We start from the raw sequence: 19,048 nt of genomic DNA, 5'->3' as shown, positions 1-19,048 counted from the left end.
AACATAGCAAACCAGATTTGCTTCCACTCCTGTTTGCTTATCTGGCAGATAGAAGGCTTATATTTACAAAGTCCTTCTGTTAACAGAAGCTGAAACACGGCAAGGCATTATGTCTTGCTTGGGAGAACAAGGTCTCCATTCAGCCTACAAGTTTATGCAAGCAGGAGTCCCACCGCGTCCCACCATGGAAAGCAGTGTACCTACGGTGCTGGCTGTGCGTAGCAATCAGGGATTGTGAACACAGCGCTCAGAATATGCTTCACAAATGCTCCCTCCCTCCTCTCAAGCTATATTTAAGCAATTTGAACCTACTAAGCTGTACAGTTTTCCTCTCAACGTACCTCTCTCCAGCTTCGCAATGTCATGACATGAACAGACTAGAAAAGGAAAAAAAAAATTATTTACTTACAGTTGCTCATGCAGCCTGTGTTTTTCCACAGGCCCACCAGAGCATGATGGTACTATGAAGCTTAGACGAAGCTAAGTAAAGCAATCCTCAAGCTTGGCATAGCAGGAATAAATTGGATGCTTATTTAAGAGAAAACATCATTTACATGGCCTTACAACCCATCTGCTCCAAGAAACCATCCCTCACTTCTTCCCCCTGCCATGCTATAGGCCACCTCTCTTTGCCTTTTCACAGACAGCATGGACTGCAGGACAGGAAAAGCGAATAGGATATTCCTTTTATCATTCCATGCAACAGAGTTTAGTTTTCCCTACTGTCTTATTTTCTTCTGCTTACTCACTAGCACATTTAGGACAGAGGTGATGTCAGTAAAGTAATGCTAAGTCTACTCTGAAGCAACATGAACCAGGATACTGTGCAACCGACAGTGTGTTACTTAGCCCATACCTTGGCTAAAACCAAATTATTGCATGTTTCTTTAATCCCACAACATACATGCACAAAGAACCCATCCCTGATTCACATCTCCACAAAATAAAAAATTGCCCTTCTCCAGAAGATGAGCTACCATCAACAGTGAATGCCCTGTATTTTTATGAAAAACTCCACACATTTACCTTAGTTCCAAGGTAAAAGATCTGACCACCACAGCTGCTGATGGACTGATAACAAGCTTTCTCTCCAACCAATGCCTACAGGGAGAAAAATTACATGCAAGTAAAACTGCTTTTTGCTTTTGTAAAATTTCCCAAGAAACATATATACACTTGAACTTTAGAGACACTTTGTAATTCAGGAGTCAAAATGAGGGTTGGGAGAGAACACTGCAGACTGCTGAGCAGTAGTAAGTGAAAAAGTTCTGCTGTTCCTCCTTCCTTCTTGTCCTTGACTTGATGGCTCTGGAATAGGTTGCCTTGTAATTCCTACTGAAATGCAAGGAAGGAGACTGCCTGTTTCATATCCTCAGTATTTCAAAATGGCATTATAGACTTCAGATCTCGTCTGCCACTGACAGTCTGTGAATTAAGTAGGGGTCTTTCCTGGACACACAGTAGCATTTCAACAGGCAGTACTTCTTTGGGCCCACCAGTTTTTCAAGCCACATCTCTCTGGCTTTAATAATAATCACCAGAAGTCCTCACAGGGCACTGCAGAGTTTCTGGAATGGAGTGAAAGGCTATGAATAATGACATACCCTAGCAAGGAGAGCTCATATACCACCTTAGTGCTAATCTCTAGCTACGTTCTGTGAGGTTGTGCCTGGCAATTCCAGATCACATGGAAAGCAGTACGTAAGCTAACTGAGACGACTCCACCTTCTGACTCTTTCTTCCTTGGCATGCACCTGCAGCAGAAAGAACGACAGCAATGCTAGCAGTGCGAAGCAGATAAAGCACTGAAAGCCAGATAAGCAGCAGCTATGTAGCTCTAAAGGCTGCAAAGACAGATCTGGCTGGAAGAAGAATTCTGTTCCTTGGTGCTCAAAAAGAACCACGACAGAGGTGTTTTTTTACAAAATCCTGCCATCCTGCGTTGAAGGCCCTTCTCCTTGGGCTTCTGGAGCTGAGACATGACCATATGCTGGGCTTGAAATTGCTGATCCAATCTACAGACCCACATGAGCCTTCTGCCAGTTTTTTGGGCCAGCAAGTCTCACAGGACTACAGCAGAATTGAATAGGAACTGTATCGTCCAGCTGTGGAACTTCAGAACCCCTGGGCTGTCTCTGGTGAAGCATTGGGAGGCTGAAATGCAAGGGTGGAAGACTCTTTCCTTACACACACTCTTGGAAAACTGTCTCCAAAACAGAGAAACTGATTTTCTACTGAACGCAATAACTTGTCCCACAACCACGGCTTTAAAATAACTCTCACAATGCTATGGCAATGCACATACCACATCAAAGTGAGTCTGCTGCAGAGGGCACAGGTTGGTCACAGGAGCTATCAGGAGCCACTGAAATTAACACCTACTTCAGGAATAAAACATGTCCAGACCCCACACAGACCAGTATCCAAAAAAAATATATAAGCATGAAAGTCAAAATAAAAGAAAGGGGTTGGACTAGATGATCTCCAGAGGTCCCCTGCAACCCTGACCATTCTGTGATTCTGTGAAAGACAAATAAATAGAAGAGGAAAAAGTAGAAAACACAATGTTTGATTTGTTGCAACTTTCACTAGCATGGATGGGCTTGGTTTTTACTTCAAACAAGAAAGAAGCGTAGTACCTACAAGCACAGGTACTGTTTCATCCTCTCTCTCCCTGCATGACAATCTCTGAGACAAAGGCAGGGAATGCATGTACTGCACAGGCACTGCTACAGCACAGTATTTGTGGCGTATGAAGTAGAAAAACCTATAGGAATCTCTTGAAGAATAAAGCACATCAGCTTTTTTCCTGTACAGAGTATTCCAAAGCTTGGTAACTTAAGAGCAGGTCCTAAAAACACCAACACACAAAAGGAACTATGAACTGTCAGTTGGCCACATCAACACCATGTATAATTTCTGAGATGCTTCAAAAAGGCTTTTTTTCCAAAGCTCCAGGCTTCCACATTGGGCATATCTGAAACGGAGTTCGTGAACACAAGCAGGTAATTTGTGCCTACCAGGGCTTCACTGACGTTGCCTCCCGTAGCCAGCGATTTGAAGTGGCTGCTGTTGTAGACTAGCTGAACTTCCGAAATCTCTATGGTCTCCAGCTCCTCCTGTGTCTGACGATCTATAACATGCAGCTTCTCCACACTGTCCAGAAGCACTGCTGTCCGTGAGTTTATCCACTGAAAAAGCAGCAAATTGCAGATTTCAGCAATGCATACATAAGTAGAGGTCAACTAAGCAGGCTCTGGACATATCCTCGAGTATCAATACTGGAAGTTCTAGGATGGCTAGTAGCGTTGTTACTATACACGGTCACTTCACAACAGCACCCACACATAACTCCAAAGGTAAAGATAGGGAGGATCCTTCTGGAGAATCAGCTTCAACACTGAGAAAAAGGAACCTTCTTCACAGAAAACACATGTAGACAAATGGCAATCCACCAGAGTTCTTGTTCTCTTGGTGCACTATTTCTGCTCTAGCATACTTTCTATCCAAGTCTAAAAAATATGACTACTACAACGCCTGTTCTCAAATATCTTAGGAGGTAAATATGGCATCTAGAGGCATTAGAAAGAGAAATAGTACACGTAAGTTTAACTCAAAGCTTGTCATCCATATTCTGTGGCTTCTACTTTTATGTCAAAACCCCAGCAAATAAAAAGGCTTTTTTTCACTGCTTTTACAATTTTATTTTTTTTTAAACAACCAAGCGTATGTATTAACAAACTTCAAATTCCAGCTGACGTGGATATCCATCTTGGTATAGCCTTTCATGTTTTATTGTCTGTATTCTGTAAATGTGTTTTAGAGTTCAGCAATTTTTTTTTATTCAAAGCATCAAACAATTACACTGCTTTAGGACGCACTTGTATGTGATAACACTAGAATTTTCCTGAGCCAATTACAGAGAAGTTTGCTTTCTTTTGTAAAACTAGAGAATAAAAACCTTTCTTGCAACATTCTCTCTAGCTCTGGAAAATATTTCCTCAACAAGGCTACCTCCCTTCCCAGAAAAGGTCAGTATTGTTGCCTGCATGCTACTAATTTTTACCCTTTAGCTACTACTTGTTATTTCACTTGTGTCGGGTTTTCACTGAGTCCCAAGTTTAAGGACACTTTCAGTTAAGTGAACTCCAGATAAACACAGCCAGTTCTTATCTTATACTAAATTTGTAAAACTAATAGTACGGAACTAAGAGCTATTAAGATCCATTTACAGGAAAACTAGTGCAATAAAAAAATAATTAACCATTCTATAGTATAGAGACTTACAGTAAAGTTGATGAGGTCATAGTGTAGATGAAGCTGCCTCTGCTTCGTGACATGTATTGCACCAGTATCATCTCTCTTTACCTAAAAGAGAAATCGGACAAGGCTGACTTAAACTCAAAGACTTTCTTCAGCTCAACCTCTCTGTTCCCAGAGAACATCACACCAACTCCAGGAGCCCAAAGCTCCCCTCAGACAAGAACGCTGAGCATGCAGTAGCAGCACACATGCTTCTCAAATGCAGTGTAATGTCTCACTTTCAAAAGCATTCATGTAAGTGAGGAAACAAGATTCTGAGCAAGGGGTAGTAAAAATATATGCCCTCTGCTGAATCAATTTGAAATCATTATTTGTACTACAAGAGTTATATGTCACAAACAAGCTGGCACCACATGTGTTCAGGGGGTTGTTCCCTGCCTCTTATATTATATAAGGCAATTCAGTTTCTAAAAGGAGTGCAAAACTCCAGCATTCAGACAGAGAGCACCAAAGGAGGACTGATTCTCATTTGCTGACTCCCAAGGGGCTCAGCCCCACTGGAATACTGAATTGAATGGAGACATTGCATGACAGCTCCCAGTCAAGAGTTGTCTCTCATCCCAGGCAGGAACTACTGTACTTTCTGCTCATAAGAGTCAGAACTACAGAATGCTAATGTAAAATTGGCTTTAATTCAATATTATTAAAACAAACAAACAAACAAAAAGCATTCTGCAAAGAAAAATAAGGTTTTTGACAATCTGAAGTACAGGAAGAGGGACGTGAATTCAGGTAACATGGCTGCTGTTTAGTAACCTATAGGCAGAGCAGCACCAGTGGCCACAGATGAGCTGAGCACCTGTGCAGAGGCTTGTGCTATTGCATGCACAGATATCTCCAGCAAGACAGGCTTAAACGTACCCCCTTTTCTTTATTCTCAAGTTCACCAAGAGAGAAGATAGAGGAGAAAGAGGATTCAATCCAGACAACAGAATGTCTGAGTGCTCAAGCAAAGCTTAAGGTCCAGGATGATAGCAAAGCTGGAAAACAAACTTAGCACTCTAAAGCCAAAATGCCAGGTTTTCTGAAGCCTGGGTACTGCTCTCATACTGAAATCAGACACCAAATCACCTTCAAACAACCATATCTGCACGTGTAACTTCTGCAGATCTAAACAGGACAAGCAGCATACCCTAAAGTCACACGCCAACAGGACCTGAAAGCTGTTGTCTCTTGGTTTATACAAGTTTTTTCCAGACTTGTGTTTTAAAGCAAAAAATAAAATGGTATCTCAAATTCACATGATCTCCCTGAAAACAATCTACATTTTTCTATCTCGAGTACAAACGAGATAAGCTGCAAATCAACACTTCTGCAATGCATAAAGCTCATGCCTCCAGATTCTCAGGGAAGGGCACTGCTGCTTGCTGAAAAGCAAAGACCAACAGGTTTGTTTTCCCAAGACCATTGCAAGCTGCAGACATCCCTAGTGTGCACAGATATCATACTTTCACTGAGACAGAGGCTCAGTAAACTGAGTATGTGAATAAGACACGGCTATCTGAAAAGCAGCATAAAACATCCAAGGCTTACCAGAAGAAAATGAACAACATCTCCTCGACAAAATGCAAGCATGGGGTTCACAGAGTTCTGTACAGCCACAAAGTGCCACGCCAGAAGAGGGACACTAGAAGGGTCCATCTGTTAGACAAAAAGCACAGCCATTATTTAAGATACACAAGGCAGAACCACAGTTCCAGGACACATGCTGTTCATCAGCTGCCACTCACTGACTTTGCCATGTACACACGCAGGCCGTAAAGCAATTTCCTGGTCTGCTGGCAGCTGAGCAGCAACTTGTGCTCTTTGGTCCAGCCACATGGTTTAGGGGCAATATGTGCCTCTTGGGAAAGCGGACGGACAGTCAGAACAAAACTTCTGTCCTAGCTGCTTAACGTAGATCCAGTCTCACACGGATTGATGGACTACGACAAGCTGCAGCATGCTAGCAGCCTTGTCTCTATTCTCCCAATCTAACATACCTCACATCTTCCCCCAGCTGCTTTTCCAACAGGAATTATACCAGCAATAGTGAAAGCAAACAATCAAGAGTTTAGAAGACTGTTTAGTAGCCATCATCACGTCAACGTCCTATCTGTGGGTGTGACCAGGATGCAGCAGGGAATACGAGAAGCTGAGGGGCTCCCGAGTTCCTACCTTCCTACTTATTGGACAAATTCAGCATTTTCACATAGGCACAACTGAAAGCAGCCTTTTCACCTCCTCTCCGCCCACAATCTGCACACATCAGACCAACAGATTATCACTGCAGTTCCACAGTGCAGTTTTCTGCATGCTGATAAACTAGCGATACCAAACATCTGGTCCTAATCTCATCCTCTTCACTTTAGGTTTGTAGCCATAATCCAAAAAGAAACTGTTTGTCTTTGTTACTCACACGACCGTAGGGAAAAGTCATCCACACCTTCAGAGATGGTTTCAGGCCAATAACCAGTATCTTCAAGAAAAACAAAAAGGCAAAATAAAGTGTTTAAGTATGTGCCAGAAAACTCCTTTTTGATTTCTCACACAAAGCCTTCCACAAGCAGCAATTTACCTTTGTCAGAGAGGCCATAGCCAGCAGGGAATACTGGGTGATAGGATGGTCTCTCAGCTCAACTTTTGCATGTAATGGTTCAATACAGCAAACTTCCCCTTTTGAGCCACTGAAGAGACATCGAGATTCACATGTTCTCACTCCCATAACTCTCCTGCAAAGAAAAGAAATCAGCTTGGCAGCCAGCTATTAAGAAGAGATCAGCCCAACAATCTCATGACATCTCAAGAGTGATCCTTCCTAAATACTGTTTTTAGAAAGCCCTTTACACAGCTCCAGGGATCACTTTTAGTGTGTCACTGAAGCAGTTCCATACAGTTGTTCAGATACGAACGAGAATTCCTTAAGACCTTATTTAACAGTAAAGTTTTGGAAAATCCTGGACATGATGAGACTCACTAGGCTGTCAATCCTTCCTCCTCATTTCTCCTCCTCTTGAAGAGGCCAAGAAGAAAATGAGCAGTTAGTGCAGGGCAGCTCTCACTAATGAAACAAGGAAAACCAAGATGCAGCACTTTTATGAAAACTACCCAAAGCCCACAAGGAATGCCAGGATTCTGGACAATACATTGATACGTTAATAACTTAGGCTATTCTTTGACTATTACACTGCCAGACAGGATCTTGCTTCAGCTGTGAAATTATACTGCAGCCCTAAATGACACCTTCAACATTCAGACAGTAGCTTTATTAGTTCCAATGGGGTTTTTTGCTTAAGTTTTAGAAGCTATGACCCAGCATTACTGTCTTGTACTTTCTATGAGTACTTAAGACTTATTTTCTTACTTAAATGACAGTTCAAACACGGAGCCTCCACTGTCATTGCAAATTGCAAGCGTCGGGTCATCTGTAAACTGAGCAGATAATTAGATTAAAAGTGGCACTAAGAAATAACCTACAATAAAAAGATAGAAAAACATATGCTATGTCATTATTAACAGCACACAAAAGCACAAGCATTGTACCTACCAGAAAGACACCTTTAACATACAGAATTGAGACAATTACTGGCTTTTTTTATGATGTATAAGAAAAAAACCCAAGTTTTTGTGTTTCATCTTCACCCCTCCAGCCAACCCCAAGCTAGATTTTGTTACCAAAGTCCCATCACTTTCTATTGCAGCTCAGAACTACAGCATACCAAAACCAGTGTTACCACTAGAACTGCTCACAGCCCACAAGTTGGTGCCAGAGCTGGTGAATGGGCTGCAGTCACACAAAATCAGAAAGATCCAGAACAACTAACGATACCAAATAATCAAGATAAGAAAGGGTCACAAGACAAAGCTGAGGGACCCTTCTGGAGGACTGTGGAGCCCATCTAGCAGCACAAGCATCTGGCCTGTATAGCAGTGCCTGACTACTCTTCAATGCTGGTACTGTCATCAGATCATGAGCTAGTGAAGGGGCCAATAGGAGCAGAAGATCTGGCACAGGGGAATCCTAATGCACAGGGCAAAGATTGCAGAGACGGAAGCGTGGAAGATGCAGCAGTAAGGGGTACCTTCACACCCACAAAATATTTTTGGTTAGCCAGGTCAGACCAACCAGTACATGAGAACCTGTCCTTAACCAACGTGCCCCCTCAGACCCACTACACCAGTTCCACGTGTGACACTGAATGGGTCTGGGATGTCTCAGCAAGGTCCAGGAAAGAAGAACAGAGAAAAGAGTTTGGGTGATGCACCAAAGTTACTGCTCTGACCAGGTTGGCAAGGAGCATTATGGTCTGGTAGGAGAGGTCCACATAAAACAAAGCCATGCACAAAATTAGATATGAGTTTCTGTGTCTGATGACAACACTAGGTTGAACAAGAAGCCATAGATGATTTATCTTTCAACCCAAACATTCCCAACAAATTATCTGAAAAACTGCAGACAGAAGCTACTTTCTACACTTCAGACTCTTAAGTTTACAGTTGGCAAATCATGTATCCAGCTCAAACCACTGCAAGTTTTAGAGAAATGTATTCTAGCAACTAATTCTTCATAGATTTTGGCATCAGAGAGAGAAGTTATAACAGACAACCACCATTGTTTGTTATAGTACAACTCACAGCCGATACTATTATTTCAGCTCTCAAAATACTCAGTTTCTTTCTTAAATATAATTTCTCCTCGTTTTTCTCACCTCTGGATAATATCACCATATAGCTCCCAGGTAGCTGGTCTCATCTGTAAATCTAAAAGTACTACACTAGGAAAGTCAACACATCTGACTGAACACAAGTGCGTTTTAAAGAAAAAATAAGAGGTAGTACACAAGGAGTACAGGTAGTGTTTGTTACCTTGATGTGCAAAATGGCTGTTCCTGGTGGGTGGGCATCTGTTATTGATCGTAGCAGCTTCCCACTGGCCAGATCCCACATTGTGATCTGCAAGCAGATTGTTCTCAGTACATGTTTACTGCCAAGGGGTTCTCTCCACCAACTTGTGTGTTAGTACATCAATAAGTTTCTATATTCCCAGTATCATCCTGGATTATTCATATCAAAGAATACCTGAAATCTGTTCCTACTCTGTTTTTACAAGCAGTTTACTTATCTGCTTACGCTATCGTTGACAACATTAGAGTTACCTTCACAACTCTGAATCATATCCTTTTGGCAAGCTCTCACCACCTGCCCAAACTCACTCACCTCACAGCCATCTGCCTGATAACACAATTAAAGAACGTAAGACAACTTTGCTACCACACAACACTGTTCAAAAGTGACTCAAGGCATTTCTCTCTCACAGAATCAGTGAACAGTTGAAAAATCTCTCACCCGTTAGCAAAACTCAAGAATCTCCATGGCTACCATGAACCTTGTCACTCCTCTCCTGTGTTTGCTCAGCATGACAGGTCAGGTACGAGCACACAGGTTGGCTTGTGCTTGGATATTAAACTCAGGTAATTCCCCAACTAAGAAGCAGGAATTCCCAAACCACTTACCGCATAACTGTGGAATATTTAGCCTGGAAGAGCTCAGGTTACAATTTGCATCAAAATTTTTATTGGAAAACTATTTTATATGGTTCCATAAACCATCTATCAAAGCTCTGTAGACCAGATGTTTCAGAACTGCTTCTCCAAAATATTTGATCTGAGTACCATTGAAAACTGGCCACTGCTCTGCATGGATCAAGTCCATTTCCACATGCTCTGGATCAGTCTGTCATTTAGCCCTATCATAGACACCGGAGTGTGTTTTATCTAGAATAAAGGTGAAAGCCAAAGGAGCAAAGGGAATTTAAACTAAGCAGAAACACAAAGCAGCCTTCTTTGTATTCCATGGACCTGAAAATTTTACCAAGTTAACTTCTATCCATTTTGGTTTAGTTTTAGTCTTAGAACTTTTGTTCAGGAACGGCTTTCTCTCTTTAGGTTCAGAGAAGGGCATAAAAATAACAGCAGCAGACTCAAAACCCTTTTCGCCCTGCATTCCAAAGCTATGCTGCTTTCATTATACAATAGAAATAAGGCATTAGTAAAACTGAACCTTGGGGCTAGATATGAGTTTCAAGAATTGCAAGTCATCACCACAGTAAAAACTACCTTTAATTACAAAGCATAGATCTTGTGCAAAGTGTCCTAGAAAGACGAAGCTGGTTGTCCTGGTGTGCCATTGCACATTTCAGTTTATCAGGAGCAGGGCTTAGGTCACAACAAGCCATGATTAACTGAACCCTTCACTACGTTCTGTATTACTTATTTCTTCCACAGAAACTTACCCCAAACAATCCAAGTTAACTCACTGGATGCAGGAATTGGCTGGCCAAAAAAGCTCTGGGCAGATCAAGCCATACACACTGCTTCTCAGCACAAAAACTACTAACAAACAGCTATATATTGAGTGTGCTTAGCTTGGAGCTATTGTCACCTCTGGATAGTCCCTCAGTAACAGTCTGCAGAAGGACAGAGCACTGGATCATCTCATCCTACGGGAATTACCTGTCCTTTCGCAAAGCCACACAGGAGCCTCGAACAGTCGTTGTTGATACTGAGAGCAGAGATAGCCCCATACTGGGCCCCAACAGCAGTGCTGCCCAGACACAGCCGAAGAGCCTGGTTTTGATCTAGAGAAGAACAATTAGTAAGAAATTAAAGAGAAAGAAAGAGCGATGATTAAAATTAACATCATGAAATTATTTGCATATACAACTCACTTGTGGTGCATTAACAATTCACAGGCTTACAGTTAAGTTCTTAAAAAGAGTTAACAAGATAAGAGCACAAGTTAGTACAGAGATAGTGGGACACTCTTGCATGGAAATGAAAAAATATTTTTAAAAGTACAAAACAGACACAGGGAATATGGAAGTGCAGAGGTATTACTAACTGAAGAAGAAGCTACTAGAAAAAAAAAAAAATCAAAGCAACATCTAGCTTTTCTTTTACTATTCTGCAGTGGTGCTTAAGTTGTAGCAAGGAAGATGACAGAAAATTAATTCTATTTTCCGAGCTTTATACTTCTTTATGTTGATTTGAATATCAACTACAAATCCCCAACACAGACTTTTGGTAAGTGCAGCTTTATGTAACTTTTTCCTTGTTTTGTTGATAAAGACCAGAAGCTGCAGGGAAAATGAACTCGTGCCCCTAAGCTGCACAGTTAAAATGCTTTATGAGTTCTAGTGCACATAGCTCTTACTTTCTGAGGAAACAGTAATGATCACCACGCTGTGAGAGAACTTCCTTTCCTGAGACACAGGCTACTGCAAAGGAGGTACGAATGGCTGCACAGCCTCCTCAGGGACTGGGCTGCTGCATGGCCATGCCCCGTCTGCCCCTACAGACAGCAAACAACAGGCACCCCCTGTTTGCACTAAGTTCTTGTATGCTTCCACCACAAGAGAATAAAAATTGCTTTATAAGTTCTTGCATTGCAGGCATTATGCATGAAAACCCTCTACCTGTCTTTGGAGCATTGCTCTTAAAAGCTAAGAAAACGGATGTTCTGGATCTGTTTTTTCCACCTCCCTTCATTTGCTTCCTGCTTTTGAGCAGGGGAGGCAGAAGAGATGCTTTGTGGGGACCGTTGGAATGAAGACCAGAGATCTGAAATACATCAGAAGCACCACAATAACACTGCATGAAGGATTTCACCTTGAGCAAGGAAGGGAAAGGACAGTATCCAGGGGAACAGACAGCAGCTGAGCACCAGAATTCCCCTGGAAGAACTGCCCAAGGCACGAGACATTTCTCCAAGTTGCAGCACCGTTAGCAATGTGCTAGAAGTGAAACAGAGCATGGATGTAGCTCTCTTTTCTTCCCCGATACAAAGTGATGTATTCAATCAATTTGCGCAGACAGATTGATGGCTGAGCACACACACAGTGGGAGTCACCATTCAAATTCTACCAGTATGAAGAGGCATTAGTGGGAGGTCCAAAACAAACACTAGCAAGAAGAATACCCGAACTCATGGATTACTCTAAAGCACTGTTTATGTAGAGGAGAAAGAGGCTAGGGCCAAGTTCAAATACTTTTTCCACTATATTCCTTGTTTTCCTGCATCTACCTCAATAAACTTGTCTGCTGTAGTGGCCCAAAACAAAGTAAAAAATTCCATTTCCTGCAAAATCTGGATAGTGCTAGCAGAGAGGTAGGGATAGAGAGGGTGTCACCAACACCACTTGTTCTGCACACCAAGTGCAACAGGGCCTGGGAGAGATGGAAGGGTCATGCTCTGTCTTGCAAATGCACAAAGGCTCAGGTATTATAGAAAACTGTCAGTTTTGATCTAAAACATGATGAAAGTAGTGGTCAAGAGGACACCGTATGTTACGGGTGCTCAGAAACATCAGGATTCTTGTGAAGGTTAAAGAGCTCTGTTCTTGAAATCTGTGGGAGGGAAAACCAAAGGTGCCTTTGGTTGACTACATCAATGAAAGTCATCATCTCTTCATCAGGTGACGAGCAGCCCAGGTAGTTCTGGAGAAGGCTACCTGTCCTTCATGTACTACTTCTGCTCTGCTGCGCCTGCCAGCACAACACCTGATGCTGCATCTCCCCTTTCTTCCTCTGCAGTCTGGCTTAGGCCAAACACAGAACAAGGGAGTTCCATCTTCACATGAGAACTGACGTTTGCTCCTTGACACCTAAATACATTTCATAAAGACACTGTTTCTGCTGTAAGAGATGTTCAGTTAAACTACAGGTAGATGAAGATTATTTTTCACTGTTAGATAATCAGAAACTATATATAAAATGCTATTTTTCCATTAGTTTTCCAAATTAACATGACATTATTCAAGATGTCTCTGAAAGCCAAGGGGAACATGAGGGTTCAAATTGGCTAAACCTACATGTACAGAAGGACCTCTGAAAGCTCTGACAGTCACACAAGTTACTGTTTAAATAGAGATCTAAGTTTTATAAGACTTGCCACACGTTTAACTAAACAAAGGATGTATACAATTCCAGTGATTACACTGCAAACTACTGCCCTTATGCAATATGTAAGAGGAACATAGAGCGAAAATTACTTCTGTATCGCAATAGCAAAAATTTAGAAAAGCAACATGCAATGCATTGCATCTGCCACTCAAGCACAACGCAGAGCACTCCTGAAGGTCAGGCTGATACCAGCGAGCCACAGCAAACCACAGCACCTTCTGCTCCAGGGCCAGGCAGGGTGTTTCAGCCACCACCTCTATCACCAAGCATAAGGCAGCGGAAATGCTTCAAATCTATGGCCATTGCTCTGCACGCAGCTCTCCTTATTAGGATAAGCTGAAAGCAGAATCCATGTGATGGAAATAAAAATCATCTTTTGCCATGCTACTAGAAAACACCTTGACGTCACTGTGACAACAGTGTACATGGCATAGATCAGAACAGGTCAAAGAAAAAGAAGAAAAAACATGGAAGATTTCCACAGAAGCTCAGAGAACACAGAGCTACATACAGCTGGAAAACAAGTTTCCCAGAGAGGTATTCTCCAAATGGTGTCCTTCAATACCCAAATTCCTCTTCCAGAGGTCTGGAAATACAGTCCAGTTTATTTATAAAAAGACCATCTGCTAACCATAGAAATATGTTTAAAAATAAGGTGAATACTGCAGCTCTTGCTATTAAAGGCAAATTGCATTCTGTTCCTTCAGCTTAAACCTGTAAGTCAATCAATAACCTGTTTCCTGTAAGGCATGAAAAAGGAGAATCTTTCACAGCTTCCTCTGAGAAGGGCAGCAGTTTCAGAATCACTACTGCTTTCAATCCAGCTTTACAACTTTATATGAACTTTCCAATCCATTTTCTTCTTCCCTCACCCACAATGTCAATTCAAAATAAGCAAGACACCCACGCCACCCCAAAATTAAATGCTTTGTATGACTCAAGTTACTCCTTCCTAAGAAGGAAGTGCCCATTATTTGCCAGAGATGCGTTTTCAGAGCTGAGAAATGATGATCACTTGGAAAGCTAACCCCAGAGAAAGCCATGCCAGTATTTGTTCTTGTTTCCAGCCAGTCAAAAGATGACACACAAGGAAGAGCCATTAGGTGAGATTTTTTTAAAAAACCTAACTACAGATAAGATGGACAAAATTGCTTCCAAAGCAAAGCAAGACACCCGAATCAATGAGCTCCTATTAATCAACTGGCAGAGTAATAAAAATGGATAAAATCAGAAGGTTATAAAAGCTGATCTGTTGATTTGCCAGACCAATACTATCAACTTTGAATTGAGGCACATTTAGGATTAAGCATAAAAAGTTTTTTTCCAAATGCTTGAAACAAAGTTGGCTATCAACTGTCATAAAAAGTTTTTAATTTTGCAGTTTACACACAGCAATTCTTCATCTGAAACATTTCTGGCAGTAACTATTTGTGTTGCTCTCAAAGTCTGAAGTCAAAATGAGATGGCACTTTGACACAGCTCTACAAGTAAAGAACAAGTTTGTGAATAAGAAAAAAAAGTAACTTTCCAGACCAAAGGCATAAGCATAGCACTCCAGGAGTTATTACTTCTCAGATCACCAGGTTTTCACCAACATCTTTTCCTTGAGCCGTGATTTTCCCAAGTAGGAAAGGCTTGCTTTACGTCCCACAGAATTTCTCAAATATTACGAACTTTACAAATAGGTCCTGTCCTCCCACCTTTACTAGGCACAGTACCAGTAAACGCTCTCCCAGGAGGTATATCCCCCTTGGGCCTGGGGATGAGGAGGACAATCAATGGTGAGCTACTACACAACGGCTGTCCCCTAAACCCACGCATGCTGAACCCTCCTCCCCATCCCCTGCCTTCCACTTAAGCTAGTAAAATGCTTACTCAGAGCAGGGGTTAAGTCAGCCCACCACATCATAGCTACCACATCAGGAACCCACTGCTCCCTCCTCAGCTCCGTAACCGGCACGTGAGCTGGGCTTTCAGAAGTTGCTGTCCGCTTGTGTGGGTTTCACAGACTTTCTGGCTCTTGGCTCTTTCAGTTAGGTTCCTACTCCATAGTGTTCCCCACCTGACAGCTCTCGGGCAGAAACGGATGGTGATCTCATGGAAGACTCTTTGTCCTGCCCTGAAATAATGCCTTTACAAACAGCTATGGACCTTCTGCCCTAAAAAATAGCACATTTACCTGCTCCTCTGCTCTTCTTGCCTGGAGAATTTTAAGTGTACAATGCACATGCATGCGATAACCAATTCCCAGACTGGCCAGCAGTATTATCCACTGACTGGTTACTGCACTGCTTTACTTGCTGCTTATCTGACATCTTAAATTCTGGCACAGACAGCATGCAAACTGGACAAGACAGGAGTTGTTCATGCAGGGTACGTGCACAGTGCAGTGTTACTGTACCTTTTCCTTTTCAGTCCACACAGAAAGGGCCAAAATAGGAAAGAAAAAGCCGGAAATCAATATAAAAGAGTGAATTAATGAACAGCATATATGTCATAATCTTCAAAGACAGAGAGAACCTTCAGATTTCGCTGATAGTGTTTCCTTTTGTTAACATTTCCCCTTTTGATTTATTCAAGTAACCGAGAAGATGTTGTGATAGCTACTGTTTTAAAACCAGGCGGTTTAAAAAGTGTATGGAATCACTTAAAAAAAGAAGTTTATAAATTTGGACTTCATTATATTGAAAACCAAAAAAAAAAAAAAAAAAAAAAGAAATCTGAGAGGAAATAAAACTGGAAGTTCACAGTGACTTAACTGGTAAAACTATTTTCAACAGTTACCACCAGCTAGGTGATCAACTCCCCATTAAATTCAAAAAGCAACCAAGGACAACAGTCCCCAAAATCTGTTTTTAATGCTGTCTTTAGGTACTTACACTACCTGCTCTCTCAAGATATCATACTACCCCACACCTCAACAAAGACGCAGGACTCTAACCATAAGTTTTACAGCCAACACAGAAAATAAATGGTTCAGCACTAATCAAAACAAAGTTTAGCTACATAGAAATTTTATGCCCGGAACCTAAAGTCTCCAAGAAATATAACACATATCACCGAGTTCTTTTTAAGGGCTAGTTTTTGAGTAGTGTAAAAACCTCTTAGGTCTTCTAGAAAGATGGAGACAAAACAATCTCTAAAGATTATTTGTGTATTTTTACAGGCTTGCTGGGACAGCACTTCTCCACTCCAGCTAGCAATCCTCATGAAAAATCATGGCACACAGTATAACTGTTCATTTGCTCAATGCTCACAACTCCAAACAAGTTCCAGAAAGAATTTGGCAAAAGGATGGCACTCACTTATCTTAAATAAAAAAAAAAAAAAATAAAAAAATCCCCCAAATGAGCACTGCACTATGTGTCATACTCTTAATGTGCAAAAAACTATCATTATCCAAGTGTGGTAACAAAGCGTCAAACAGAAGATAAACTACCTGAAAGAGAGGTAAAAAATGAGAGCACCAAACTCTTCTCAGTAATGTTAGATCATGAAACAAAGAGCAAATACCAGAAATGGTAGACTGAGAGGTTTAGATGGGTTGTTAAGAACTACCCCCTCCTCCCCCGCCCCCAAAGATTATGTGCCCTGGAGCAGGTTACCAGAGGAGTGTGTGCACACACATTTTCCTGTTGGGCAGTATTTTCCATTCATAAAGAGTTTTTCAAGACTTGGCCCGACAAAGCCAGGGCTGCCCCGACCCACTTACTGCTGACAGTCCTGCACCAAACAGGGGGTGACTACAGGCCTCCAGACATCCCTTCCTACCAACACTTACAGGGTGTCAAACCTTACCCAACTCTAATCCACAAGAAAAATACTACTTTTCAAAGATTAGGTGCACAATCAAGAACTGTCCTGTGATAATTTTTCAAGAACCAACAGAAACATTCAAAAAAGCAGAATGAATAACCAAGTCTTCTGTAACAAGGACAAAGCAGACAAGTTCAGAGGTACAGGTGGAGTTAGGAGGAGACAAACAAAATAGCTACATAAAGTCAAATATATGAAAGAAAAAATAAAGAGTTAAAAAATTTGCTAGTGACACAAAACTATTCAGAGAAATATTCAGCTGTGGAGGTCTCTGCCCAGCCCTGCTGCTCCAAGCAAAGTCAACGAGATCAGCTTGCTCAGGGTCTTGCTGAGTTTTGAATATCCACAGGGAAAGAGATTCCACAACCTCTTTCAGCCCTTACCTAATGCTTCAGTACCCTCATGGTGAAAAATTTAATCAGAGGTTCCCATGTTGCAACTTGGGTCCACTGCCTCGTATCTAACACCACGGACCTTTGAGTAGGGGCTGACTCTCTCTTCTCTCTACCTCTCCATTATGTAGTAGAAGACAGCAACATGATGTCCCCCTAGCCACCTTCTCTCCATGCAGAAGAAATCAAATTCTCTCAGCCTCTCGTCATGCATCATGTGCTTCAGCCCTGTAATCATCTTGGTAAACCCCCACTGGGCTCACTGCAGTAAATCCACATCTATGCTGTACTGAGCAGCCCAAAACTGGACACAGTACTTCAGATGTGATCTCACAACTGTAGAATAGAGGAGAGTAATAATTTTCCTCAGCCTGCTGAATGCACTTGTGATTATACAGCCCAGTATGTGGCTGTATAAACAATAACTTTGTATGTTTCAGTAGATCAGAAAGCTTGAAAGGCCCTGTTGCAAGCATGTCAAGTTGTTCAAAGCACTGACATTTATTTCAATAAAAGCCAATTAGTTGAAAGCTGGCATTATGCCATGTTTCCTAAAGGCCACAAAATGAACTAAATAACTACAGACTACACAGCCTTGCAACAGTAACAGTAAACACGGTGGTCCACAGTAATCAACAGCATAACAAAGAAAACTTTGCTTAAACACACTTGCATTGAGCAAAACAAACAAACCAACCTTACAAAATACATCAACTGAAATACCATAGCACACTAAGCATCTTAGGCATTCAGTGCTCCATCCTCTTAAATGGGACTTGATGCAGAAATAATCCAGACAAAGGTGAGAAGGACCCTTCCTCTTTGCATGCTTATATAGAGCCCTAGAGCCTCTTCTGGACTGTAAAATGCTAAAAATAATATGTCTCTATTATGACACTTGCAGAGAACAGCTTCCTGTTTAAAAGCTTACTGACTTCATTGTGTCTGCATATAGACAGCTCAACAGGAAAATCAGAGTAAAAATGTGTTCCATAATAGTGAAATTGGAGATCTCTACATACTAGACAAATTTTAGAAAAACCACAAAGATCTTCTACTAAAAACTCAGTAAGATCATATGTTGACTGTAGCAGATAAGAAGTTATCTATATTCAGATTAAGCACATCCTGTAATCGTTCCAATACTAGATTTAGCAAATGCCATCAAATAGTTTCATGCCTAAATACCCAGGAAGATGAGTCTTACACTGTTACAGTCTTTCCCATCCTTTTGTTGTACCCTGTCCCCCATAACTTTTGGTCCTTTGAATAATTTCAGCCAACTCCAAAGAAAAGTAAGGAAGATAATGAAATGTCTAAAATTGTTAAGAATGTAGCGCTGCATAGACAAAAGGCACCAAAAAAAAAAAAAAAAAAAAAAAACCAAAAACGATGTGAATGGGAGCAATTCAAGAGCTGTTCTTGCCCAGCTGGTAAGCTGGATAAACAGAGGCACAAGCTCAGAAACTTTCTTTAAAAAGTTTAGTGATAAGAGGAAGGAAGGTGACTGGTGCAGGGGAAGGTCAGGGAAGGAGAAACCTATGAGGCAAGCCTGCAGGCAGGCATGGGTCAGAAGGT

The 19,048-nt window shown here is 41.5% G+C and overlaps 1 protein-coding gene across 1 annotated transcript in view; it reads right to left on the bottom strand.

The window, feature by feature from the left end:
• The window catches only part of VPS8 (VPS8 subunit of CORVET complex), an 85,632-nt gene that overhangs the window by 59,008 nt on the left and 7,576 nt on the right, over nt 1–19,048 (bottom strand). Inside the window, exons 7-16 of the mRNA XM_082487413.1 lie at nt 10,815–10,939; nt 9,169–9,255; nt 7,667–7,734; nt 6,881–7,034; nt 6,722–6,781; nt 5,857–5,964; nt 4,288–4,368; nt 3,021–3,191; nt 1,027–1,101; nt 342–377 (exon numbers count right to left, since the gene is read on the bottom strand). Coding sequence (XP_082343539.1) covers nt 342–377; nt 1,027–1,101; nt 3,021–3,191; nt 4,288–4,368; nt 5,857–5,964; nt 6,722–6,781; nt 6,881–7,034; nt 7,667–7,734; nt 9,169–9,255; nt 10,815–10,939 — 965 coding nt within the window. The remainder of the gene's footprint in view (nt 1–341; nt 378–1,026; nt 1,102–3,020; nt 3,192–4,287; nt 4,369–5,856; nt 5,965–6,721; nt 6,782–6,880; nt 7,035–7,666; nt 7,735–9,168; nt 9,256–10,814; nt 10,940–19,048) is intronic.

Source organism: Vanellus vanellus, assembly GCF_965231255.1.
Source record: "Vanellus vanellus genome assembly, chromosome: 8".
NCBI classification, from domain to species: domain Eukaryota; kingdom Metazoa; phylum Chordata; class Aves; order Charadriiformes; family Charadriidae; genus Vanellus; species Vanellus vanellus.
Note: the sequence above shows the minus strand (reverse complement) of the source record. Positions and strands in the feature narration are given on the sequence as shown.